The 27348-nt window shown below is 46.7% G+C and overlaps 1 protein-coding gene across 1 annotated transcript; it reads right to left on the bottom strand.

Moving 5' to 3' along the window:
* Window positions 1-1383: 1383 nt before the first annotated feature.
* LOC120881343 (glycine receptor subunit alpha-4) lies at window positions 1384-26501 on the bottom strand. The gene is made up of 9 exons (XM_040264991.1): window positions 26431-26501; window positions 22177-22307; window positions 21834-21901; window positions 20987-21210; window positions 20778-20860; window positions 18548-18688; window positions 15472-15686; window positions 9850-9999; window positions 1384-3225 (listed from the first exon to the last, which is right to left on the bottom strand). Exons 1-9 carry the CDS (start codon window positions 26499-26501, stop codon window positions 2935-2937), a joined length of 1374 nt encoding a protein of 457 aa, XP_040120925.1. The 3' UTR covers window positions 1384-2934.
* Between the last annotated feature and the right edge of the window lie 847 nt (window positions 26502-27348).

The following is a 27348-nucleotide window of genomic DNA, read 5'->3' as shown; positions in this document are numbered from 1 at the left end:
GGAAATCCCATGGACAGAGGAGCATGGTGGGTTACAGTCTATTGGGTTGCAAAGAGTTGGACACTACTTAGCAACTGAAACAACAACAGCAACCTTTCTTCCACATAGAAAAATTTAAAAATATATATGACCGTGAAATTTGGAATAGCAAGAGGTCCTGCTGCTAGTGGATCGAGGGGAAAGAGGAAGACAGACCACTGGCTTTTCAAAGAGCAGCCCAAACTGAAGAGGAGATGAAGGTGCTGATAGCCTTAATAACAACAGGAAAAATAAAGCCCTTTTCCGGAAAAATATACATATAAAATATTTAACTGACATTAAATATTAACAATGAATTAATGAAAACACAAAACACTTTATTTATGTAGGAAGTTTGTTCCCCTTTAAAAATATGCTGTTTTAAAACTAAAAATTATTTCATACATGATCCAGGCAGAAAGTAGGGTGGATCTCTAGCAGTGAGTATTGTAAAAATGAGGGTAGATAGAAGAGACCTCCAAATGAGTCTCTTTATTGTCTCCTGCCAATTCACTGTATGAAGGGTCAAAGTTCAAGAATTCTACGATTGAATGGATTGCTAAGTGTCAGACCCAGTGAGACCCAGCACCCCCCTCACCCCCATATTTGTGTGGGAAGGGTGAGGAAAATGAAAGCCATTTGCACCTGATTCTGACACCCTGTGTCTCCCTTCTCCACTTGCCAGCTCCGATGGGGAGGGACAGTACCTTCCACCTGGCATTGCCTCTGAGCTGCTTTGTGAACTCCTTTGGACTATTATGTTGGTTGGTACTTTGGCTTCTTCGGCTCCCAGCACCAGCTGATGCCCTGAGCTGAGTCCCAGTTGGGCAGGCTCTATTGCTCAGTGCTGTAGCTGTCTCCAGGGCATTGTTCTTGAGACTTCCAACAGGGCAGATTTGTGCAGTTGGCCCATCTGGACAAGATCTACAACAAGTAGAGCTCTGTGCAATAGGCTCATCTCCATAGTCCACCCCCCACTACCCCCGCCTTCGGGCTGCAGTAGCCTGACACCCCAGCCTGACCATGGAGAGTATCAAAGAGATACTCTCTGCTCCTTTCAAAGGGGTATTGCTTGTGGCCTCTCATTGATTGGCACTACCTGGGCAGAAATGGGAAAACAGGGATTCTCTGCCCCCTCAATTTAATCTCCTTTCTTAAACCAGTCCTTTAGTTTGGAATCGCTTTGGCCACCATAATTAACATTTTCAATAAGATTAATTTCTGGTCCAGCTATCCTGGTCAGCCCAGAATGCTCGCCACAAAGCCAAGAGACAAGAGGAGTATCTCCACAAAGAGCAAAGGGCAGACAAGCTCAATAGGGAAAAGGGGCAAAGAAAGCTGAGCTCTTGGTTTGTCTATAGGATCTGCTTTGGTCATTGGATTTATTGACTTTCAATTTTGAACACCTGTTTTTAAAGGAAGGGCAAAAGGAGGAAGCGAAAGGGAGGGAGGAAGATATGGGGCAAGGGAGAGACAGAGAGAGAGACTCAACTTACATAGTTAATTATTCTAGATTCAGAGAAAAAGACAAGATGTTTAAGAGATTGTTTGATCACTTCTGTCTTCCAGCTGTTTAGCCCTGCACTTTAATCTTCCTTTTTACAGTTCTTCCCAGTTGGATCATTTCAAAGGACTCAGAGTACCAGGCCCATGCTTCCCAGTGTCCCAGTGTCAGGCCTGAGATGAGCCCTTCCACACTCTTTCTATTCTGATATTTTTGGGTAGCTTCAACTGACTGCTCCACCTCCTCACTGTGGAAAGAGAAGGGAAATGAGAAGGATTAAGAAATACGTCCAAATTATGGTTTTCTAACTTCGACAACTCCATCCTGAGCTTGGCCAAGTCAATGTTTGTCCAGGATAGGGATCCTCTATATACATAGTTCCTTCCCAGGCTGCTTTATCCTGGGCAAGGTTGCTTGGCATTATTATTTGCTCACTGAAAGGAGGTGAAGGAGCAAGTTGGAAATGAGAGGTCCTGGGAAATAAAGAGACTTTAGAGAAAAGAAGAAACAAAAGTCCAGGCAACAGAAGACTCTCTGAGGATAGTATTCTAATCCTCCTAGGCCCTACCACCTTAGGCTCACTTTTCTTGAAAGCTTTATAGCATCATCAAGTAACTTTCTAAAAGACTAAGCATCTTTCTCTTTTTATACTCCACAGCAGGCAAACACACCCTTCCATGATGCTAGCTAGTTAGGGAATACAACAAATATTTCTGAGATCAGGAAATTTGAGTAGATCTGGAAAGGTGGTCTTTCTGAGAGTCCAAGATTCCTGACCCCATTTTAACAGTGTTGAGGTTCAAGGAAACTTGAAGACCTCTCTGTTGGGTTGTATAGCAACACCCTACCCCAGTGTAACCGATGACTGTTCCAAGCTGAGTAGTGGGGAATCTGTCCCCTTGCCTTCCTCCCAGGGTCAAGGAAACATGACTAAGTCACACAGGGCAGCGCTTGGGGATGGGAAAGATTCCTGTTTGACCCGTGGTAAGAGGGACAGAGATCATGGTAAAGGTCAGACTCTGGGTAGGAGGTGGCAGGGCAAAGATTGGTGCAGGTTAAGATGACAAATGCCAGAATCTAGTAGCAGTGTTCTGAGTATCCTCTACCAGAGAACTGAAAAACAGAGAAGCTCTAGTCTGGGTTATCCTGGCCACAAGAACATAGCCAAACTGTACTTTCATGAGAAATGGGATAGTATGGAGAAAATCTGGATGAAGAGAGGTGATCCATCTTTCTAAGTACAGCCACCATTGGCACCATGCATTGTAGCTCCACAAAGCTTTGGGATTGGCTGTTGAAGTTCTGAGTGGGAGATAGGAAGGAGCTGTCCAAGCCCTTGATGGAAACTACTGGAGAGGGAAAGCCCACAAGGGGAAAGCAGGAAGCCAACAACTGGACTCTTAAGCTCCTATTCACAGTGCCTGGTGGATATCTTCTGACCGTAGCACTTTATAGACAACCCAGTAGAAGATGTTGAAGATGAGGAAAGTGAAAGGGAAGACAGCTCGGGAAATGGTGTCAATCCTCTTGGCCTGGTCCACGTAGAGTTTTCGCATGGTTTCTCCTTCCCTTAGAAGTGGGGCTGGAGGTTGGGGGCTATAAACGCCAGAACCTTCCATTGGACCTCCATCCCTTGCCTGCAGGCAGTGGCCCAGGCCATAGCCACGGAAATAAAAGCGACTTTCACGGATGATATCTTCCTCCTGGAATGACACGGAAGAAAAGGCAGAATTTGAGGTCACAGTTCTAAAGTAGAAGAATAGAGACCGCACCATACAAGTATCTCAGGCGATGCTATGCAGACAGGGTAGGTGGGCACACAGGCTCAGCGCATGCTTTTTTATGGTCACAGGACTACTCACAAGATCGATGTACACTAAGCAGCTATACGTGGCACGTAGGGTATATGTTTATGATTCCATTTGCAGATAAGCCTTGAGCTGCCTTTTTTAAGTGCCAACTCACTGTGAGAGGCGCATCTCAATGTCAAGTTATCTCTGACTGGTAATAAACAGAATAAACAGAACAATGAAACCTTTAGAAAGCACGGCTGAGATAGTGAGACTTGGAAACTTGACTTTAATGACTTCCAAAAGCTGCAGAATTATTTCTCCTTGTACATAGTATCTTTTAAAAAATGTTTATCTCTGAAAATTCCAAAAGTTTTAAATAACCTAGTGGGTTATCTGAATTAGGGTAAAGCTGATTATGCTCTTGCAGATGTGTGTACTTCTAGGGTAACATTTATTACCCAATACATATTCCATTCATGTGTGGTACGTGAATTCTGATGAACACATTAACACTGAAGAGGTAAATTTAATCTAAGCAGTAAGTAATGTAGCAGACTACACAAAGTTCCTTTGTCCAATAAAAATGACAACTGACAACATTAAGTAGCTACAACACAGCTGGGAGTCAGGAGGTAAGGCCAGAAAGATAGGTGGATAGAGACCTAGAGAGAGATGGAGAGGGAGAAAGAGAGGAAAAAGAAGAGAGAGAGAACCAAAGCCCCTGAGTGATCAATAGAACTTTACTCATATAAGAGTCTTTCAGGGCCTAACTCAGAGCCGATTTATTGTTGGTTTCTTATCAACCTCAACCTGCCCCATTTTGTCTCCTTCTAAAGGACACACTGCCATCACAAGTGGTGGTTCACAACCTGTAAATTAGACATAGGACAGGTAAGTATATACTACAACCTAGGGATACTTCATTCAAAGATGGTTATAATTTTTTGAAGTATCAATGTTTATAGCAGTAAAAGTTTCAGCTATGTAAGAAATAACCACTTGTGGGATGGTACCAACTATCTTCTCAGTTTGCCCAGAACTGAGGCCTTCCTGATACTTAGGACTTTCAATACTAAACAGAATAAGGCACATGTATATATTGAATGGATGTGACAGATATACATAAAATGTAGACAAAGTAGATTTTATACATGCTATGCAGTTAGAAGGACATCATAGGGTCTTTATCCTGGGACCTCTATAATTATAGTAACCCATTTAAAAGTGGCTTCATCAATGAGATGTTGGTGTGGTTGGTCCCATTAATCCTTGATTATGATAGCACTAGAAGGCCTAGCCTGTCACTGGGCATCAGAGGTGGACAAGCTCAGGTCAGAGATTTGTCAACAGATCCTATCTCTTTCTCTGCCTGCTGCAGGCTCATACGTGGGAAAGGACATCAGTCTGGCTCACCGCTGTGTCCCCAGTACCTAGCACAGTGCTGGCATCTGATAGACACCCAGTAGATATTAGTTGAATGAATGAATGGACTGATGACCACACGCAGAATACAGGACAGGGAATGGCTTTGTTCTCATGAAGCCAGCATCCTCTCAGGATCTCAAACTGAAGAGTCTACTTAGAAGAGAATCTTAGCTACAGAGTGCCTGGCAGAAAAAAAAACGATTGCTTCTTGCCCCACCTCTGCACAATGGCCTGAGGCCCCTTAAAAAGAATGGCATCGTTGGCATAGGGAAAGGTATCTCTAAGTCTGCCCACCAGAGAGCCTTGCTACCCAATCCTTGATTTTGCCAGCCTCTGTGAAGAGAGTTGTACATGTGTGCGTGCATGCTAAATCACTTCTGTTATTCCTGACTCTTTGCAACCCAATGGACTGTAGCCCACCAGGCTCCTCTGTCCCTGGGATTCTCTAGGCAAGAATTCTGGAGTGGGTAGCCATTCCCTCCTCCAGGGGATCTTCTCCACCCAGGGCTTGAACCTGCGTCTCCTGTGACTACTGCATAGCAGGTGGATTCTTTACTCCTGAGCCATCAGGGAAGCCCTGTACATGTGTAGGCCAGAGGCAATTCACCCTTGTGGTGGTGCTTTGACCCTGAGTTGTTGTGATGGGGAGACCTCAGCTCTTTTGTCTAAGTTCTTTATACAACGTATCGCCATAGGCCTCGGCTCACCTCACCTGTATTCTGTAGTTCATTTACACACTGTTTCTTCAGGACAGGTTGTGCTGGATCCATTTTACGGATGAAGAACCAGAGGTAAACAAAATATCTCCCAAGTAAGTGAAAGATGTCCCTTGGACTGCAAGGGGATCAAACCAGTCAATCCTAAAGGAAATCAGTCCTGAATATTCACTGGAAGGACTGATGCTGAAGCTGAAACTCCAATACTTTGGCCACCTGATACAATGAACTGACTCCTTGGAAAACACCCTGATGCTGGGAAAGACTGAAGGCAGGAGAAGGGGACAACAGAGGATGAGATGGTTGGATGGCATCACTGACTCAATGGACATGAGTTTGAGTAAGCTCCAGGACCTGGGGATGGACAGGGAAGCCTGGTGTGCTGCAGTCCATGGGATCGCAAAGAGTCAGACATGACTGAGTGACTGAACTGAAGTGAAAAATGAGGGAGTAAATAAAATGAAGTTTTCTTTTGCTTTCCAGTTCAGAGTCCCTCAGACTCCCCATTCCCCATTTCTCATCCTAATCCCTGTAGGTCTCCAGCTAGAGGATACAAGCACGGAATGTATTTGTTTGCAAAAAGTTCTGAAAGAGAAAGTTAAATCCAACATTGGCTATTTCTGTTTCTATAGATCTAATTATTTTCCCTTTTATCCAATCACAGTAAACCTAAAGAGAATTATTTGGAACTATTTTTCAAGCTGGAAAAAGCTATTTCCCACAGGAGAGGGAAAAAATGGCCAATAGTATAAGTCACCCTGGGCTCTTTAAAAAAATTTTTTTAACATATTGTAGTTGGGGTAGCAAAGATGAGTGGACTAAAATTCAAGGGTGAGGGTCCTGAATTTGAGTATTGCTTATTTAGGCCAAATTCAGAGGTGTGTGTGTGTTTGTGTGTGTGCTGGGGAGGGACAGTGGAGAGTTAAACTCCACTTTGTGGCTTTCATGCTTCCCAGGTGGCACTAGTGGTAAAGAATCTGCCTCCCAGGGCAGGAGACACAAGAGACACGGTTGGATCCCTGGGTCAGAAAGATCCCCCTGGAGAAGGAAATGGCAACCCATTCCAGTATTCTTGCCTGGGAAATGCCACAGACAGAAGAGCCTGGCGGGCTGCAGTCCATAGGGGCGCAAAGAGTCAGACAGGACAGCACACTAAGCCTACTTGCGGCTTCCACGGCTGTTGAAAGGGAGCATTCTTGTGGCAGATGTCAATAGGGGAGGAGGGCTGGGGGCTAGAGAGGAAAGATATTCCAAAATCAAGTGGGGATGGGAATGCACAGTGTGGGAGATGAGTTGTGAAGATGGGAAGGATGGATCGATATTGAGTGATGTATGTTGAAGTGAAGAGAGGAGATTGGAGAATGGGGAAGGGTCCTGAGAGATGGAAAGAGGCAAGCAGGGTTCTGGGACCAAGTTCCTGAGAGGACTGGGGAGTATTTTAAATTTCTTCCATTTCTCAAGTTATTCTGTTGATAATGGTAAGGATTTTTCCTCTGTCCATCTTGAAAAAGAGCCCTTGCCAATAAGTCTGCAAAGATTGGTGGACTGGATTCTGTGGCTGCTGTGTCCAGAACCTAGTGCCAGGGCCTTTGACGTTATAAAAAATGAGAAACAGACCCTTCTGTGTGAGGCTTCTAGACTAGCTAGGAAGACAAAGCAGAAATGCCTAGGAAAAAAAAATAAGCTATCTTAGACTGTGACATGGAAGGAGACCACTACAAAGTGCAAATGGATGGTTGAGATTTGGGATTTGAGAAGAACAGGATGAAGTCTGGAGGTTGATGAATAGCTGGCTGACTTCTGGAATACTCCTAACTTGCTCTTGGCTAAGGGATCCTTGAAAATCCTATGGAGTCTCTCTCTCCCTTAAGAGAGCTCTTCTTAGACTGAAAATCACTTCTCTGGCTGGAATAGCAGGGTCCAGAGAGAGGTTCTAGAAATGAATCAACCCTGTATCAAGTTTTTCAGCCTGCTCAGTGACCTCCAGGATTTGGCTACATTTCTCCTGGGATAGCAATGACTGTAGGAAACTCAAAAAGGGACAGAACTAATGATACAGGCAATGGTTTTCAGGTTTTATCTACATTAATCAAAAGCCTGGGCCACTCCGAGGCAGGATCCAGGTGCCTAAGCAGGGCCCAGGCTGCTGTTATAACTATGTAATAATTGAGCACTGATTCTGACGGGCTTCATTATGAGGTCAGGGTCACCCTGTAGATGACCAGGAGGGGACAGGCTGTGGGCAGTTGGAGGTTGGAGAGGTGCAGGGAAGGAGGTGGGACAGGTGTCACCCTGGAGTAGCTCTACAGCAACTGCAGCAGTCTTCTGTTACCAGGACACCTGTAGAGGCAATCTAGCTGGGAAAAGAAGTCTGGAACGGGTTGGCAGACTGTTCTTTTCTAAGGTAAGCCTGGAGAAGGCACCAAGATTAAAACCCCTATGAAGATAAGATTTGGGTGCCTCTGGGCAGGTTTGACACAGCTAAAGAGGTGGGAGCAGTTACCTTAGAAAAGGCTGCATCTGCTTTTCTTGCCCTTCTGCCAAGTCCATATGTTTTTCCCCTGAGCCTCTGCCTAGGATGCTGCTGCTAAGTCGCTTCAGTCGTGTCTGACTCTGTGCGACCCCATAGACGGCAGCCCACCAGGCTCCCCCGTCCCTGGGATTCTCCAGGCAAGAACACTGGAGTGGGTTGCCACTTCCTTCTCCAATGCATGAAAGTGAAAAGTGAAAGTGAAGTCACTCAGTCGTGTCCGACTCTTTGCGACCCCGTGGACTGCAGCCTACCAGGCTCTTCCGTCCATGGGATTTTCCAGGCAAGAGTACTGGAGTGGGGTGCCATTGCCTTCTCCTAGGAGAGGAAAGGCCTTTAGGACTCTTGATCGGTCCTACTCAAGGAGGTGCAGTTGTGGATCACTTCACTAGAGGGCGTGCTTCCCAGGCCTCAACTCAAGGACTGAAGCCGGGGAAAAATTGAATTCCGACGAACCACTAGATGAGACAAGAACCCTGCCCTCAGCAGAAAGGGACCTTAGCAAGGAACATGAAATCCCGGAGGTAGCTTTTGAGATATTTTTAGTGCAGACATATGGTAAGGGTACTCCAGGAGCAGCTGAAATGGGAGGTGGGGCTGTTAGGAAGAGAGAAGAACCTTAGTGTCAGAGTGGCCCCAACAAGCTAGAGCCAGTTTGCTTAGATAGATCATTGTTTTCTTTCCCCACCCAGAGATCATATGTGCTTTAGTGCCTCCAGATTAGGCAGTAAACAGGGAGTTGGAGCTCAGGATAGGCCAGAAGTCTGTGTGTCTGCTGATTAAGTGAAGCTTATGTAGCTCAGCAAAGGCTTTTAGTTTTGCTCATAATTGGGCACTTCCTTCGGTGACAGTGGCCCAGGCACTTCTGTTGTCATGACAGTGTACCTAGCACCTACTGTCTGGGCAATGGGGTCGGCGGGGGAGGATGCACCGCCTCCGTTGTCACGAGGACAACATCCCTACTCTGCTTCCCTTGCTACCGCTAAGTCGCTTCAGTCGTGTCCGACTCTGTGCGACCCCATAGACGGCAGCCCACCAGGCTCCCCCGTCCCTGGGACTCTCCAGGCAAGAACACTGGAGTGGGTTGCCATTTCCTTCTCCAATGCATGAAAGTGAAAAGTGAAAGTGAAGTTGCTCAGTCGTGTCCGACTCTTAGTGACCCCATGGACTGCAGCCTACGAGGCTCCTCTGTCCATGGGGTTTTCCAGGCAAGAGTACTGGAGTGGGGTGCCATTGCCTTCTCCACTTTGCTTCCCCAGGTGATCACAGACAAGAATGAGAGAAAATAACAACTCATGCCTAACAAATCTGACACACCCAATGGAGACCAAGGCGAAGAAATGAAAGAACCAGAAGATGCAAGTGGTAGTGTTTCAATTCCAGCTTAGTTATGGCAGGGACCCTTTTATAATGCTCCCCTAGAAAGGCACCAATGCCTGACTTGAATTCTTAACCACCAATCAGTATATGACAACCTGGGGTACCTTCCTCCTGGGTGGGAGGAGAGTCAGGAGCAACCACTACTAATTCTCAAAGCAATCTCGTGGTAAGTCAGTCGATAAGGTTCTAATATTGGCTAATATATTTGCAGTGCTTACTATGCAGGGGAATCTGCCCATGCCCTTAATTTACTCTGCTAGACTGCCCTACAGGAATGAATGTCCCGTTGGACAGATAAAGAAATGCAATCAAAAAGGTTAAAGTACTTAGCTTATTTGTGACCAGCCTGGGACTAGAATCCAGGGTTCCTGACTGCCTGTCTAGTCCTTGCAGTCTAGATTGAGTCTTGGTTTTGGGGAGGAGTAGTAGGAAGGAAGGAGTCCAAAGGAGAAAGGAAGTGGGCTCCTCCCTAGTTATGCTCACCATGCGGTGGCGCCTCTGCCTTCTTCGAAGTCGAATGAATTCCTTATGCTGACGAGAGACAAAATTGACTGCAGCGTATTCCAGCAGGGCAGCGAACACAAAGAGCAGGCACACGGCCATCCAGATGTCGATTGCCTTCACATAGGACACCTGCAACATCCATCAATGGAAGAGTCAACCTTCCTCGAGTTCTTTCACGGCCTCTTTCGTGGATTACCAGCCTGCATCAACTGCCTGCTATTCTGCAGTTTTATCCTGAATTTCTTCTCGTGTTTAAAGAAGCTTTCCTTGATATGTCCCGTTATCTGAAGGACTATGTCAAAAAGATCAGACTACCCATCATGCTTCACCCCTCTGCCCTCTTCACCCTCCACTTCCAGCTACTTTTCCTTCCTATACTTTTTTTCCTTCCTTTCTTTCTCCCTTTTGAACTTCTGCTTCTGCTTCTTATTATCCTTTTCATTCTTATCCTCTTCTGATTATTTTCTTTGAATAAAAAGCAGTGAACATGAATGCTGGATTTCTTTGCCTTCTGTTCTCTCCTAGGATAACACAGCTGTGGTGGTAATTGGGTAGGGTGTGTTATTCACAAGTGAGACATATGAGGACATTTGAGGCCAAGAAGGGAAAAGTCTTAGCCAAGATTACCCAGTGAGAAGATGGCACTAGGGCTTAGGGATTCTGGGCATCAATTCAGCGATGCTGTGAATTACCTAGGTTGCAGTCTCAATACCAGACTATGAGTTCCTTCCTTTCCTTCCTCCATGTCTATTCTTCCTCTGACCCTATGATTTTTCCCTGCCATTCTTTGCAAGAGACCCTGGTGAGGATTTGAAATGAGTGGAGAGCAGGGGCCTCATCTCTCACAATGCAGAGCAGAACAGGGTAGGGCTCCCAATGGGGTGCACCATCCACTCCCTGCTATGGATGTTTCTGTCATTTCAAGAATGCTGGCTTCTGCCTATCCAGTCACTAGTGGTCTCCTTTACTACCTGCCTTGGTAGCTTTCAGGTACCATCAGCCCTCTGTATCCATGGGTTCTGCATTTGAGGATACAGAGGGCCAAACGTAAGGGACTTGAGCATTTGCTGATTTGGGTATCTGCAAGGAATCCTGGAAGCAATCCCCCAAGGGCACTTGATAGATAACTGTACTTTTCTCTCCCATTTCCTTTGTGAAGATTAAATGCTCACTTCTCTTGAAACAGGGTTGTGGCTGGGTAGGACCAGAGGGGAGGGCAGAACTCAGGTTCATGAAGTCCTTCCACTTCCTCAATCAGATCACCTTCTTACAAAGTTTTGAGTGGCTAAGCTCACCTTATGGGGTTCCCCAACTAGAGTAGGATTCATGACAGGCAACTTCTTTCACCAGCCTCTGCTATGTTGGACATTGAGGATGTTGCACACTCCAGGTAAGGAGCAGGTCTCACAAGAGAAATCTTCCACCTCAGTAGTTCTTAATCAGGGCTGACCCCCCACACCCATCTCCCTGCCCACCCCCACCAGGGGCATTTAGAAATGTCTGGAGACATTTTTCGTCACACAATTTGAAGGTGGTGCTAGCAACTGGCTTCTAGAGGCCAGGGATGCTGCTAATAGCCTTCAGTGCACAGGACACCACCCCCCCCACCCCGCCAACTCACACAACAAAGAAAAGTGATCTCATCCAAAATGATGATAGTGCTAAGATGGAGAAACTCTGTTCTATTTCTTTTAGGGCAATTCTATTGAGATGATAGTGGTGGGTTGCTAGGCAACCCTGATTAACATCCCTTGGTGTTTCCACTTTGCCACCTACAAAGAGGGCCTCCTATTTCATTTACCATCTCCCAGTCCCACTGTGCCCCCTGGGATAAGTAAGTGTTATGAAAATCCACAATGAGGTAATGACAGGGGAGATCCATGAAGGACTTTGGATCATCAAAAGAAAAGGACCCCTTAAGAAGCAGGAAGAAAGTCTTGTTAACAATAAGTGTCAACAATGTACCTTAAATATCTCTGGAAATCATTCACTCACTATCCTGGCTCATCTGAAGGATTACAACAGCTTCCTAAACAATCTCCCTGCATCTCTGCTGGCCACTTACAATCTGTTCTTCAAACAACAGCCAGAATTTTGTTTTCAAAATGTAAGTTTGATCATATCACTCCTCTGCTTACAACGCTTCAGTGGTTCTCCACTATCCTTCTGATATAGGCAGTGCTCCCCTCGGCATGACACCTAGCCCCTGCCTACTTCTTCAGCTTTACCTTGTCCCTTGCAATCTATGACCCTGCCATGCTGATCAATTTCAGTTGTCTCCCAAGGGGATCATCTCTTTCTGTGTATCTCTCCTTCACCTTGATGATTTTTACTTAAATGTCCACTTTAGATACCATATCCTCTGATAAGTCTTCCCTAATCATCCTGGTCTGGGTTGATTGCCCTTGCTGGATGTGCTCAGGTTACCTGCACCTGAGCATCCATCAAATATACCTGGCTCTTTCCTTCACTAGATTGTAAGCTCTTCAGCGGCAAGGACTATTTCTATCATGTTCACTGTTCTATCTCCAGTGCCTAGCTAAGAGTCTGGCATATAGTAAGTATCTTTTGAATTAATGAATAGGTGGATGGTGTATTTGTCTCTGCTAGTTCTGTTTGCCCTCTTAGCCTTCTTTGTTACTACCTGCCCCAAGAGCTGTGGGCCATTTAGATGACAGGATTTTGAAAGAACTGGGTTCCTCTTCCCTGTTTCAACTTTAGGTCTAATCTGTCAGTCTCTAGTAGAAACTTCCATTAAACCCTTCCATTATACACTGAACCAACTGGAAGTTGTATAGATCAAGAGCCCGGCAAAGAGACAATGATGAGTGCCTTTGGGAGCCCTAGCCCTCATAAAAGCAAAGATGGAGTGGCTTCCAGTAGCATGGGAAACGGCCATCCCAGTTGAGTTCCCTTACAAAGTGACCCTCGGCTGCTCTCATCCTGGACACTAGAATAGTATTGGCGGTGAGATTGCTGTTGCTTTCAAAAGCCCCTGATCTGGCCCCACATTTTCCCTTGGGGCTCCCATGAAATCTAATGTTGCACAAACTCAAGAGTGAGCAGAAGCTCTCTAACTTAGTCCCATGCTCTGTGAGGCTGGCCAATGAAACTTTTTAGTTCAGGGTCTATACCTGCGTACTTTGCTATTGGCCAATGAGGCCAAGAAAAGGTCATTAACATAGAGAACAGACTTATGGTTGCCAAAAGGGAGGCGGTGGGGTAGGGAAGGACTGGGAGTTTGGGATTAGTGGATACAAACAGGTATATATAGCATGGATAAAAAACAAGATCCTACTGTATAGCACAGGGAACCATATTTAGTATCCTCTGATAAACGATAATGGAAAAGAATGTAAAAAAGAAGGTCTATATATGTATAACCTAGTCATTTTGCTGTACAGCAGAGGTTGGCACAACATTGTAAATCAACTATACTTCAATTATATATATATATATATATATATAAAGAAAAGGTCATCAAAATCTGAGGAGGTACCAAATACCACAACCCCCCCCCAAACCAAACCAAACCAAACAATCCTCCAATAAAGTACATTCTTTCTATATGAGAAAACAGAATGATTCCTGGGAGCAGATGGATGGTGTTTGCTCACAGGAGGGGACTGGAGAAAGGAGTTCTCTCAGCAAGAATAAGGAATAAACTGAAGCAACTCCCTGAGTTAGAGGAGAATCTCCTTATATGGCAGCGGCAATAAACTAGGGCAGGGTTCTTAGGTCTGAACTACTTTTCCTCCTCTCGTCTTCATGCAGAACCACTACCACAGCCTCATCTGGCCCTGTAGCCTTCACCTAAGCCCAGTCTGCCTCTCACAGCCTCTTCAATATCCTTGCCATTTAGAAAACACACTTACAGGCCTACCTCAGAGATGTTGTGGGTTTGATTCCAGATCACAATAAAGCAAATCGCACAAATCTTTTGGTTTCCCAGTGCATGTAAAAGTTACATTTACAATACACTGTAGTCTAGTCAGTGTGCAATAACATTATGTCTAAAAACACTATATGTATACCTTAATTTAAAAATACTTTATTGCTAAAAAGATGCTAATGATCATCTGACAACCCAGGGTTGCCACAAACCTTCAATTTGTGGGGGAAAAAAAAGCAGATATGCAAAGCACAATAAAATGAAGTGCAATAAAATGAGGTATGCTTGTATAGGAAATTATCTCTGACAGCTTTCCCTGTGACATGATCCTAATCTCAGCTTTGTCACTGTCTGTCCCTAGAGGAACTTAGGATCATCTCAAAGGTTTCCTGGTGATTCAAAAATAATTGAGAGTACTACCAGCTGCTTTAGGCCCAGGTCCACTACCCAGTCCTTTCCACCTAGGCCCCTAAGAATTACAACAATAACTAACATTTATTGAGTGATTATTATGTGCCAAACACCATTTTCTCTGTTAATACATTATCGTATATATTTCTTGCAATAACCCTATGGAAGAGGTAATATTCCCACGTTACAGGTGAGAAGACTGAGAAGGAATTTACCTGAGATCACCATTAGTAAATGATGAGGCTGGGACTTCAATAAAAATCTACCTGTCTCAAAAAAAAAAAAAAAAAAAACCTACCTGTCTCTAATCTCCTTCTCTTAACAACTATTGCCCCACCACCCCAGTATATAGGAAATTTGTAAATTCAGTTTGAGTGTCCAGATCACCCCCTGTTTAAGTCCCCAGTAAAAGTCTTGTTAGGAATAAACACTGGGAGATATGAGATCACAGGGCTTGGTTTCCAATAAAACAGAGCAAGAGGGAATATGTTCACTATAAGAGCCATAAAAACTGTGTTGTTTTGCTTTCCATTATTTCTCCATGGCATAGTACAATGCCTGGTACACAGTATGTGCTCAATAAATATTTACTGAATGAATGAATTAGCTTGCTCCCTGATCGTCTCAGAGCCTTGCTGACTTTAAGGACATTGAGGTGATGACCTCTAAATTCTGTTCATGAAGACATGAGGCAGGAAAAACATGGGTCCAGCCCCATCAGCATAAATCTCTCTGTGTAATCAAAATATCACCTGGCCCTAGAAAATCTGAGTCCACTGACTTTAACTGCTATTTGCTGCCTCAAAGTTTACTCACCCCTAAAGAAGGGACATCGTCTCTAGAGCTCTTCGTGATAGTATCTGATTTCTGACATAGTGAAAAACAGATGTCAATTTAAAATCCTTGTATTTCTTTGATTGTTCCTTGTGAAGCATGACCTTGAGAAAGTCATTCTATCTCTCTAGGCTGTAATACCCTCATCTGTGCCATGAGGCAATGGGGCTTTCTACTTCCTGAGGGTCTTTTGATCTTGGACATGCTAGTATTTCCTGATGAAAGTCGAAGTCAGCACTGTCTACTCATTCCCTAGCAAGACAGCATCTGCAACCCCAGTCTCCACACTGTTTGCAATGTTATTAGCAGTGTGTTCCAGGGAAAGAGAATGCAGGACACCTGCTCTTGCTTGATGGCTCTTCTCTACTTTAAATCCAAGGAAAATAGTCAGTGGGAGGGAACGGGGGAATGAATGGGAAATGGGGAGCTCTGTGGCAAGCAAGGTCCCTGGCATGTCTCTTCACCTTAGGCAAAGAGGCCCGGGAGCCAGAGCTCTGAGTTGTCATGGTGAGCACAGTGGTGATGCCTAGGCCCACTCGGGCAGGGGCAGCATCCATGTTGATCCAGAAGGAGACCCAGGACAGGATGACGATGAGTAGGCTGGGGATATACATCTGAATCAGATAGTAGCCCATCTGTCGTTCCAGGTGAAACTTTACCTCGATGCAGGTGAATTTCCCTGCAAGGAAAGAGGTGAGGTATCAGGCCGCAGGTCCCCAGCCAGCAGCTGAAACTGAGAGGCAGGAGTAGGGCAGCCCTATCTCTGTAGACCAGCCTCTGGGCACCTAAGCTGGGTCAATAATTGAGCCTTTCAAAATGGTCCCAGGTCCCAGATGTATGTTTTGATGAAGCTCTCAGAGTAGCCAACAGAGACCTGACCTCTTGCTCCAAGCACTTTAGTTGCCAGCAGAAGGCCTTCCCCTGAAAGGGGATTAAAAGTGGGAGGACTCCAAAGCCAGGCTGTATGGGTTTAACTCCTGAAGCTTCTGCTCACTAACTGTGTGACCTCAGGTGAAACACCAAAGCTTTCAGTTTCCTTGTCTATAAACTAGAATAACAACAATATCCATTCCATCACTGGGCAATTGTAGGAATTAAGTTAGATGATGCATTTCAGGTGTTGAATATGTACGCAGCTGGTACTATTCTCATGATTAACAAAGCGATGAGCCTAGACTCCACTCCAATCTCAGCATCCTTGCTGGTGTGTCCTGAAACCCCTGAAGCTCTCCAGCAATGATTCACTGAGATAAACACTGCCTGTATCTTAAGCAAGTAAGAAGAGCTGGATAGCAAATATCTGGAAACAATGTCCAACAGAGACCAGCTCTGGATGGTGGGCAGCGAGTTTCCAGACAGCATTAGGCAGCAGCGTTCTATTCCACCAACAAAAAGTGTGTTGGCCCCGGGCACACGTACCAATGCTCTCCTCCTCTGACAGTCACCTTCACTTTACCCTGCTTCCAACGCCCCAAGGCTAAGAAAACACTAGCTCAGAGCTTCCCCTGGCAGTAGATGCTTTGCTTACGATAACCAAGGCAAAAAGCAGATGATACGTATATTGTTCTTCTATTGTGGCCCAGTCTTGCTGTTAGCAGGCCTGTCTGATTCCTCAAGGTTAGTGATTCCATCACTGACTGACTAAGACTTTGTCATGCGTGTGATGCTGTGATCTCCCACTGTTGCCTGAGTCCACCTCACTCATCCCACCCCAGGCTTCTAGCCATGAAATGTTTTTGGTATCCATATTTTCTTTTTTTTTCTTTTTGATGATAGTGGTTTTGTTTTCCATGACAAAATTAACACTTGTTTAGCATAGAAAAAATGTGAGAGGTAGAGAGGGAATAATAATATTCATAAACTGACATTTATCAAGCCCCTACTAAGTGCCCTGACTTTATATAGTTTATCTCATTTAAACCCCATAGCAACTCTTTGGGGCAGGTAAAATTATTATTTCCCATTTTACAGGTAGGGATACGGAAGCTCCTTTGAGATTATGTTTCCTGAGGGTTCCCAACTAGTAGATAGTGTGGCCAGAATTCAAACTCAGCTCTATCTGATTACAAAGTTCTTGCTCTTATCACACTGCTTCAGAAACACTTGGTGCTATTTTCTTCCAGGATTTTAAAACCAATGCTTTTGGTTTGTTTCTTTCACCACAATAGAATCATTCTGTGTATACAACTTTGAATCTTAACCTTTTCCACTTGTATTTTCCAATGTTGATATAAGCACCTTGCAAGCATCCTTTTAGACCTCTGGATAATATCCCAGCAAGCAGATGTGCTATGTAATTTATTTAACTTCTGCCCTATCGGTAGATATTAAGAGCAGTTCTGAGTTTTTGCCAGTATAAACAATGACCCAGGAGCCCTCTTGGGGTCTAAAGTCAATATGATTTTTTGGAATATTTCCTTAAAATAAATTCCAAGGAGTGGAATTCCTGGATCAGTAGGTAGGGAAAAAATTTAGGTTCCAGACTAAAGTTTCTTAGTGTGCCCGCTGGACCACCTGCATCAGAATCCTCAGGATTCGTGTTCAAATGCAGATTTCTGGGCATCACTCAAAGCACATGTAATCAGAATCTCTGAGAGGTAGAACCCAGGAATCAGTATTTTAACAGGCTCCCCAGGGAAATATGATGCACAGCAAAATTTGAAAACCATAAGTCTATATACAAATTGCCAGGTTTTTTTTTTCCTGAAAAAGTTTACACCAATTTCCACTCCCACCAGCATTTTCTAAGTTCAATGGCTCATTCCTCTCCCCAACTATCTGCACCCCTACATACACAAACACATATCCATAGGCTTGCACCCAAAGCATATCAGCACACCATTGGAGGGACCCAAGATCTCCCTTCTTCAGCTTGTGGCCCCTGTCTTAGCGTCATAGCTCTTCACAACGCCAAATGGTCAGTGGAAATGAGGAACCTACAGCGATTAGGGAAGCTGCAAAAGGAAGGTGCTCAAGCTGGAAAAGCAGCTGCTCTTCATTTCCTGATCCAGTTTTCACACCTGGGAAACCATGTCAGTTCATGAGACTTGGGCACTGGAGACAGTGGCAGGGGGTGTGGACAGTAAGCCAGCTGGTGCCCTGAATTCTGTTCTCTCCTGGTTCAATGTAGTCATTGAATACTCCCAGATGTAGAAATTCCTCACTTTCCACATGAAGTTGGCCTCAGGACAGATGAAATATTCCTGCCACTCACTGACACAGGCCCATTTGTTCTGCAGCATATGATAGGGACAAGAATATGGGTTTTGGTGGTGAAACATGGGCTTTGAATTGAAATCAGTCATTTACTAACTGTGGGACTTGGATAACTGATTCAATTTCTTAGAACCTCAGGTTTTTCTTTCTGAGAAATGGGACTGATCACCACTACCATAATGAGATAAGACATATAAGAAACTTAGCATGCCATTGGGCACAGATTGGACCTTCAATACAGGCGAGCTGCCTTGCTCCTTTCCCTCCCATTTGGAGGCCCTTTGTGCAGCCCACAGCCAGTAAGATCCTAGGTTTTTTTTTTACCTGTGTTGTAGTGCTTGGTACAATAGCCTAGATCCTTCTCATCCCGCAAGATAAACTGAGGCAGAGTCAACCCCTCGGCCACTTGGACAGCAGGAGCATCTTCCAGCCACTCAAACATGAGGTCATTCATGGTGTAGCCAACTGAAAGTGAAAGAGATGGCAGAGGGCTGCGAGTGTGGGTGCTGGTTTGGGGTAGGGAGAGGATTAGAACTGGCAGGAAAGAACAGATGAGAAATAAGGCCTGGGTTTTAGGAGTTTCATGCTCATCTGGGAAAGAAAAACCATTCTGAAGAGGGTACTTGATCAATTGCTTCATATGCCCAGCCTAAGTGGGTAAATCAGAAAGATTTCAGATTCCTCTCCTACCTAGTTCTCAAGCATTAGAAAGTCCAAAAGAGAAATTATTCTGACAGACCTAGAAAGCACATCAAAAGGCTTGGAAAGATGTCAAGGAACCCAGCTGGGAACCTCCTGCCCCATCTCAAACCCAGGGGAGTAAGCATGTGTACTGACCACATACCTTGAGCTGAGCCAGCCTTGGAGCTGGGGCTTCTGCCACTTCACTCCAGGGAGGAGAGAGCTATTTATACCCTGCCAGCCATGCATGGGCCAATGTGCATGCCACAGACTCCTAGCCAGGGCCCTGAACTGGGGCAAACAGAGAGCTAACATCAAAAGTGCCAAGTTGCTCATGGAGAGCTAGAATTTCGTGAAGACTCTTGCCATATAGATGACTGTATTCACATGATGGGTAGAAATGGGAGCAGAAACACAAAGGCTCACAGATGTCCAGTGTAGGGCCTTGGCCCAGAGTAGCTTTGTGACTTTAGGCAAGTCACTTCCCCTTCTCTAAAATGTTCCACTTACATTTCAGAGGAGGTAATGAGGACTTGGACGTGAAGGTGATTTATGAACTCTAAAAAGCGGACCACATAGGACAAATTCTATCCATCACTATTATTATATGTTAGAAACCGACAGACAAGACTTTTCTGAGGATCAAATGCATAACTCCTGATCTCGCAGTCTCACTTGCCCAGGAGATGGCAAAGAAATGGACATGGGCGATGTCCAGCCTTGTCATCCTTTAGCTTCTCTGCACTTGGGACAGCCCTTGCAGGCTGTCACCCTATGCCCTTGGTAGCCCTTGGCTGACCTTGGTACCCTGGGCACTGTCCTATGCCTAGAACTGTCCTCTCTCACTGTTCTACAAAAGTAATCTGTACACACTACTATATGTAAAATAGATAAACAACAAGGGCCTACTGGATAGCATAGGGAAATATATTCAGTATCTTTTAATAACCTATCATGGAAAAGAATCTGGAAAATAATACATATATAATGGAATCACTTTGCTGTACACCTGAAACTAACAAAACATTGTAAATCAACTATGTGCTGTGCTGTGCTTAGTCGCTCAGTTGTGTCTGACTCTCTGTAACCCCATGGACTGTAGCCCACCAGGCTCCTCTGTCCATTCTCCAGGCAAGTATACTGGAGTGGGTTGCCATGTCTTCTGCCAGGGGATCTTCCCAACCCTCAGATCAAACTCAGGTCTCCTGCATTGCAGGTGGATTCTTTATTGTTTGAGCCACCAGGGAAACCTAAGAACACTGGAGTCAGTAGCCTATCCCTTCTCCAGGGGATCTTCCCAACCCAGGAACTGAATCGGGGTTTCCTGCATTGCAGGTGGACTCTTTATGAGCTGAGCTACCAGGGAAGTCTAAATCAACTATACTTCAATACAAAAAAAGTTGCCTATGTTCACAAAGAATCAGGGTTCAAAGACTGCCCCATCCCTGCCAACTCTAGATTTGTAGAGGCATCTTGAATATGTTAACTCAAAGGAAGTAAAGGTAGAATTCCTGCAGGCACTGTGAGAGGGAACATATCTCTGGACACAGGAGGTACTCCTCAAATGGCCCTCCGCATCCAGCCCAAGCACACTGGTATATAAGATTGGTACCTTCCCATCCTCCAGCCCTGTAGGGCAGCCAGACCTGCAAATAGCGAGGGAATGGACAAGCACATTAGACTGGGTGTTCAGGAGCTCTGGCTTCTAGTCTTACCTGGGCCAAGAGCTGACTGTGTATGTTTGGGGAAGTCCATCCCCACTCTGGGCTGCCCTTCTCCTGTCTGGAATATTACAGCATGGGGTTGACTATCTCAGGTAACTATCTCAGTTGGTATCTCAGGCATCACTCTGTGACTTTCTAGGGACACTTACAGCTCTCCAGCTGCATCGTGCAGGTCTGGATGTCCATGGGGAAGTTCTTGAGGTCCATCGGGCAGGACAAAATGAGAGTTAGCCTGGCAGGGACAGGAAGAAAGAAGCCAGGCTGGCTGAGTGTGGCTCAGCACAGCACAGGGACCTTCCCCCCACCCCTCAGCCTCTGCCCCTTGCCCCGAGTTCTCCTGGCCATCTGCCAGCTGCACCTGATGCTGTAGAGCACATTTCCATTCTTGAAGATGCGCAGCAACTTGTTGTCTGTGGTAACCTCGTGGAAATTGGCCCCTTTCTCATTGGCAAAGAACAGGTCTGGCTTCCAGATTGAGTCCAGCATGGAGGGATCGAGGTCCAGGGAGTCATCAGGATATTCTCGGTAGGCCAGGCGTGGGTCGTTCCACTGCTGTCGCAAGAAGACATTCACCCGGTAGTCCTGGGAGGGCACAAAGATGGGCCCATCAGAGGCAGTGTTATTGCAGGGGCCACGAAGAGGAAAACTCTGGGAACACATCTCAGGAGCAGTGGGTATTTTCCACTGGAGAAGGAGCCTGTCTTGGGCTGATATGGCAAAGATGGGAAGGGAAAAGACATCTATTAAGCTCTTACTATGTGCCTGATTCTTTGCTAAGTGCTTTCTTCACATGCATCATCTTATTTAAATCTCACCTCAACCCTGAGAGGAGAGTCCTGTTATGATTCCCATTTTACAGATGAGGAAACTGAGACAAAGAGAGGTTTCAGTAAATCTGCCTAAAGTCATACAACTATTAGATGGTAGAGTCTGAGATTGAATGCACATTTTTCTGATTAAAAGCCTGTGCTAATCATCATGCTATCTTCCAAACTCGACCGTCTGCTGCTTAGGCTAGTCTGCGTTTAGCCACAAAACCCCTGGGCTGGGGAAAGATAAGCTCCTAGTGACCACCTTTGGACATCCCATGGCTTTAGCCGTGACCCTGAAACAGGGAGAGGACGGCAGAGGACAGACTGGCTTGCTATCTGGTGGGCTTCTCCCATTCACACTAGAGAGGAAGGAGGGGCATGGAGATGCTTTACCATGGTAGTCTCGGTGACGGAGCCGAAACTGTTGATGAAGATGTTGCAGGTCACATTCACAGGCGGGCCTAAGGGTAGCAAAGCGCAGCCGCATTGGTAGAGCATTCCAGGAATCTGGGAGAAGATTCCAAGACTGCCTGTCTGAGCTGGAGGCCAGGGCACTGCTGGGAGAAGGCAGTGCCTGGCACACAGACCCAGGGTGATGGGGTGGGGATGCTCCTTCTGAGCTGTGAGTGCTAGACCTGTTCCCCAGCCTCCTGGCTCTAAGGTAGGCAATGGGGGTGGCTCACTGTCCCCAAAGGGAGTGGGGAGGGGGAGGTTTTATAGGATGAATACTTCTTACCTTTAAAATTAGGCCGAATCCTGGCATCATACCCAGATGTTCGCCCCATAAGCTTGTCCAGGAAATCAGAGGGGGACATGGGCTGGGACCCCTTGGTCCCAGGTTTGACTTCCTCTTTTGCCAAGGCCACTCTGGACAGGAGAGAGTTAATCACTGAGGTCAGTTGTGTGTGCATGCATGCTAAGTTGCTTCCATCATGTCCAACTCTTTGTGATCCCCATGGACTGTAGCCTGGGGCTTCTCCGGTGGCTCAGTGGTAAAAGAATCCACTTGCAATGCAGAAGACGTGGGTTCTATCCCTGGGTCAGGAAGATCCCCTGGAGGAGGGCAGGGCAACCCACTCCAGTATTCTTGCCTGGAGAATCCCATGGACAGAGGAGCCTGGCAGACTACAGTCTGTGCGCGCTCAGTCATGTCCGACTCTTTGCAACCCCATGGACCATAGCCCACCAGTCTCCTCTAAAATACTGGAGTGGGTTGCCCTGCCTTCCCTGTTCCCACCCCGCTTTGGCTGGTCTCCATATCAGTGAGGAGATTAGGAGATGGGTTTCTGCATGTCCACTTGAAAATGAGAAGAACAGAAATAGCCATAAGCCAACACAGCAGCTCACTAGTCAATCCTAGACAATTGCTTTCACATATATTAGATCTTTTTGCTCTCACAATGCTCATGTTATGGGGCAAAAACTGTTATTTCCATTTTACAAGTGAGTAAACTCCTTCCAAAGAAGGAGTGATCTGTGGGACTGTAAATCAGTGCAGCCACTGTGAAAAACAGTATGGAGTTTCCTCAAAATATTAAAAGTAGAACTACCATATGATCCAGCAATTCTACCTCTGGGTATTTATCCCCAAGGAAACAAGATTACTATGTTAAAGAGATATTTGCACCTCTCCCATGTTCATAGCAGCATTCTTTGTAATATCTAGGACAAGGAAAGCACCCAAGTGTACATCAACAGATGCATGGATAAAGAAAATGTGATATATACATACATACATGCAGTGGAATATTACTTAGTCATAAAAAAGAAGGAAAATTCTGCCATTTGCAGCAACATGGGCAGACTTGGAAGGCATTATGCTAAGTCAAATAAGTCAGATGAAGACAAATGCTATATGATCTCACATATAAACATGGAATTTAATACATAAATAATAGATAGATGGCTAGATAGATAGATCAATCAATCAACTAACCAAAAGAAGAATGACTTGCCCAAAGTCTCACAGCTGAGGCCTCATCCAGTGTCCTGTTTCTGATGGTGTCTTGAACACACTCAAACATGAGTGACAGAATTAATGTAGCTGTGGCAACACTTTGTACCTCCGGCCTAGCCTAGGATGGGAAGGGCTCAAGGGCAACTGACACCCCTAAGAGTTGGTTTCAGTTGTTTGGCCTTCATGCTGATCTCTCAAGGGCTAGGACCCAGCTTCTGGAGAGGGCAGTTTGGCTTCTGCTCCAGCAAAAAGCTCTGGACCTCGGTCCAGGCAGCTGCAGGCAGATGAACTTGCTTTCGCAATAATATAGGCAGAAAAAAGCAGGGCTCTAGGAGCAAGGGAAAGACTCCCAGTAAAGAAGCCATGTTGTGAAAGTCAACTCCCATCTTATCTCCCTAAGAGCTTCATTTCAAGGAAGGGCCAGTGTGCTTTGGCCTAGCCTAGAGGCTAGCCCTCTTCTCCGACAGTTTTTCCTCTAAGGGGAGCAAAGTTTCTCCCATATGCCTGCTTGTCTGCTTAGCAGCCAATAGCTAGACCAGGGACCAGGAGTTCAGCAAGGGCTTGAGGGCAAGGGTGGAGGTGAAGCTCGACTCCTGGCTGGGCCCTTGTGCCTCCTGCTCCATCCTGCTGTCATCCCTAGAGCCAGCTCCCCTGTGCCGGGAGGTGAGGTGACGGCTGTCCTGGGTCTGAGTCTCCTTTGAGCCAGCGGGCTCCTCTTTCCCAGTAAATCTATGTACCTGCCAGTGACTGATACAGTAATAAAAATAGCTGAGGCACCATGCTAAATGCTTTATCTAGTAGAGTTCTCACATCAGTCCTCTCAATAAGTACCATTATTATCCTCCTTTCATAGGTGAGGAGTGCAAGATGGGGTAATTTGTTCATGATCATACAGTTTCTAAATGGTAAAGCCAAGATTCCCACTCAGAGATCTTGACTTCAAAACTAAGCCTATCCATAGAGGTAAAGAACAGACTTTTGGACTCAGTGGGAGGAGAGGGTGGGATGATTTGAGGGAATAGTATTGAAGCATATACATTACCATATGTAAAATAGACAAAGAGTGGGAGTTTGATATATGACATGGAACCCAAAGCTGGTGTTCTGTGACAGCCTGAAGGCGTGGGGTGGGGAGGGAGGTGAGAGGGTGTTTAGGAGGGAGGGGACACATGTATACCTATGGTTGATTCATGTTGATGTATGGCAAAGACTATCACAATATTGTAAAGTAATTATCCTCCAGTTAAAATAAATAAATTAATTTTTTAAAAAACTAAGTCTATCTACTGCAGTACTGAGATACGAGCAGCCCCAGGCAGGCTGCCAAGGAGCCAGAGATGGGGAAGGTCAGTGGCAGCCTCACTCTGACCCCTAGAGTCCTGCATTCTCAAATCCCAAGAGCAAGAGGAAGCTCTTACCCTGGGAACAGAGGCCGCTTGGCCCTGAGCAGGGGTTGCCAGAGCAGGTGGCTTAAGCCTGCTCTGAAAATCCAAGGAGGCGCTGGTACAAGCAGAAGACATCCATGGCTGGCCACATTGGCCAGGTGCTGCTGCTGGCCGCCTGCCGTCTGCCCCCCACCTCAGGGAGGCCACGTGGACCTGAGTGTGAAGCAGCCAGATCCTTGCCCCCGTCCTCAGCCCCACTCTCATGCCATCTCTCCCACTGGCCCCAGCCCCAGGACCCTGGGACTGGCTGTGAACTCAGCTGTCTGGGGCCCCAGCCCCCGTGGCAGCCCATCTTTTCCAGGGCTACCTCATTTGTGGACCTGAGAGCAGAGTCACGGTGTGTAGACTCTCCTTTCTCCCATTCATTCCTGGAAAGTTCCAAACACTGGCAGGACTCAGGAGGCTCCAGAGCTGGAAACCTTTCTCATGGAAGGCCCTGGGATGGGGTAGGAGAGAGAACTCCAATTCTGTTATTGGGTGCCCGAGTGACCTTGGACAGGTCACTTGCCCTCTCTAGGCTTCAGTTTCCATAAGTTCAATGAAGGACTTGGACTCAAGGCTTCCTAAGGGCTCACCTTGCTCTGATCACCAAGAGGGCTTTGCTGCCACCAAAGCCTGGGCCTTGGTGTAATTTTCCCTCCACCAGGGCCAGCAAATGCCAGCTGGGTGTCCCCTTCTGCCTGCATCCTCATATCAGCTCCAGCTGAGCTGCCATTGCCATTCTACTTTGGGCTCCTTTTCACTCTGAAGAAGTTTATTTCCTCCCTGCCAATGCCACTGAATCCCTGCCTGCCTGCCCACTCATGTGTCTGCTAGTACATGAGAAGGAGGCTCCTGGGGTGCTCCCTGAATGAAGAGGAGGATGATATTGCGGTGGCACTCACCCACCTCCACCTTGGGAGGCACTCTTCAGACCAGTTCAGCCCAGGGCACAGCCATCTTTCCTCTAGCATCCTCTGTCCACCTAGCTTCCCCTGTCCACCTAGGCTGCTCGCCCCCCACCCCCGCACCAGCTAATGAGAAAAGTGGGAATCAGTTGGTGGGGAGCATTTATAGGGAGCCCAAAGCTTGTCTTGCTCCAAAGCCCAGGAAATGATGGCCACGTAGTACCACTCCAGGGAGCAGCCAGGTGTTCCCTGGGCAGGGTAGGGAGAGTGCAGAGGGCCCAGCTTTGATCAGCCCGGCTTCATCCTAATGTGGTTTGGCGAAAATCCTGGCTCGTTGTAACCTTTTGGGTGAGCAGCTGGCAGAGGTTGGTGTCATTTTTAAGGATTTGAGGGGCGTGTGGTCAAGTTGGGAGATAGGGTTGGAGGGCAGGACAGATGGCTTCTGTTCAGGGGCTCATTCCCTAGCCCCTACCCTGACCCAGGAAGCTCTCAACCATGCAGAAGCCTTCCTGTCACCTCTGGGGCTTTGACATCCTTCACGAAAGGCTCCTGGGATCTCAATGGAGGTGAGTGAGTCCGCCCCTGGAGCCATCCTATCCATGGGCTTTTGGCAAACTTCAGGGAAAGTCTGCAGGAGCCCCAGTTGCCCCCTCCCCAGCCCGTGTTTGCATGCATCTCCTTCTCACCCCCACTCAGCTCACCTGAGGAGGACCTGCCCTGGCAGGGTCCAGAGGAGAAGGAAAGAGAGGGTTGCTGGAACGAGAGTTGTCATCCTGTGGGGACCCTGGAGTCCTTTTCTCAGCCTGGCTGCCAAGGTGAGAGGGGATACCCCGGGCAGGAACGCCGAAAGTACAGATCCTTCTTCCTGCTCAGGCCGCTGGCGCAGGGAACCTGAGGGGAGCCGGGCTAGGAGTGGCGCGCTCTCTCCCCACTTCTCTCTTCTTTGCCCCGTCCCTCTCAGTCAGGGGGCCAGAACTATTCCCATGGAAGTGATTCTGACACAGATAACCCCACCGGCTCCTGCTCCAGCTCGCCTGGGGCTCCGGAGGGCCTCAGCCTGCCTGCCTGCCGGGGTGCTGAAGGAGATTCTTTTTGGGAAGCAATCACTCTCTAAACCCCGGAGAGTCTTGGAGGAGAGGGGGGAGGGAGACTGTATGAAGATGTTTCCCTCCCTCCCACCTCCCCCTGAGATGCACCCTCCAGAAAGCAGCAATTTAAAGGCACAGTCGCCGGCAGCCGGAGTCGGGTTCAGAGCGAGTCCGTGTGCGTTGTGTGCCGGGGAGGAGCTTGGGCTGCCGCTGCAGCCTGGAGAGGGGCCGGAGGTGCTCTGTCCAGCTTCTAACTCTGGCTGGAGGAGTGCCTGCAAGCCGCCTTGCTTCCCCCACCTCGCCAGCAGTTTCCCTTTTAGCCTGGAGCCAAGCGGGGGCCAAACTCTAAAGTCTTAATGATTTCTTTGCAAGGGGGAGAAACGACCTGAGAGGGTTTAGGCAGAGCCACTGGGTATTCTCCAGGTAACAGTTTCAGGGCTGAGAGGAGGCAAGAAGGAGGAGGGGAAGGGCAGGGGCAGCTTCTCCTCAACTCTCTGGATGGAGACAGGGGGATGACTGATGCACAGGAAC

The sequence above is a fragment of the Oryx dammah genome, unplaced genomic scaffold (genome assembly GCF_014754425.2).
Source record: "Oryx dammah isolate SB20612 unplaced genomic scaffold, SCBI_Odam_1.1 HiC_scaffold_23, whole genome shotgun sequence".
Taxonomy (NCBI): domain Eukaryota; kingdom Metazoa; phylum Chordata; class Mammalia; order Artiodactyla; family Bovidae; genus Oryx; species Oryx dammah.
The sequence above is the reverse complement of the archived record's forward strand: the minus strand, read 5'-3'. Positions and strand labels throughout refer to the sequence as shown.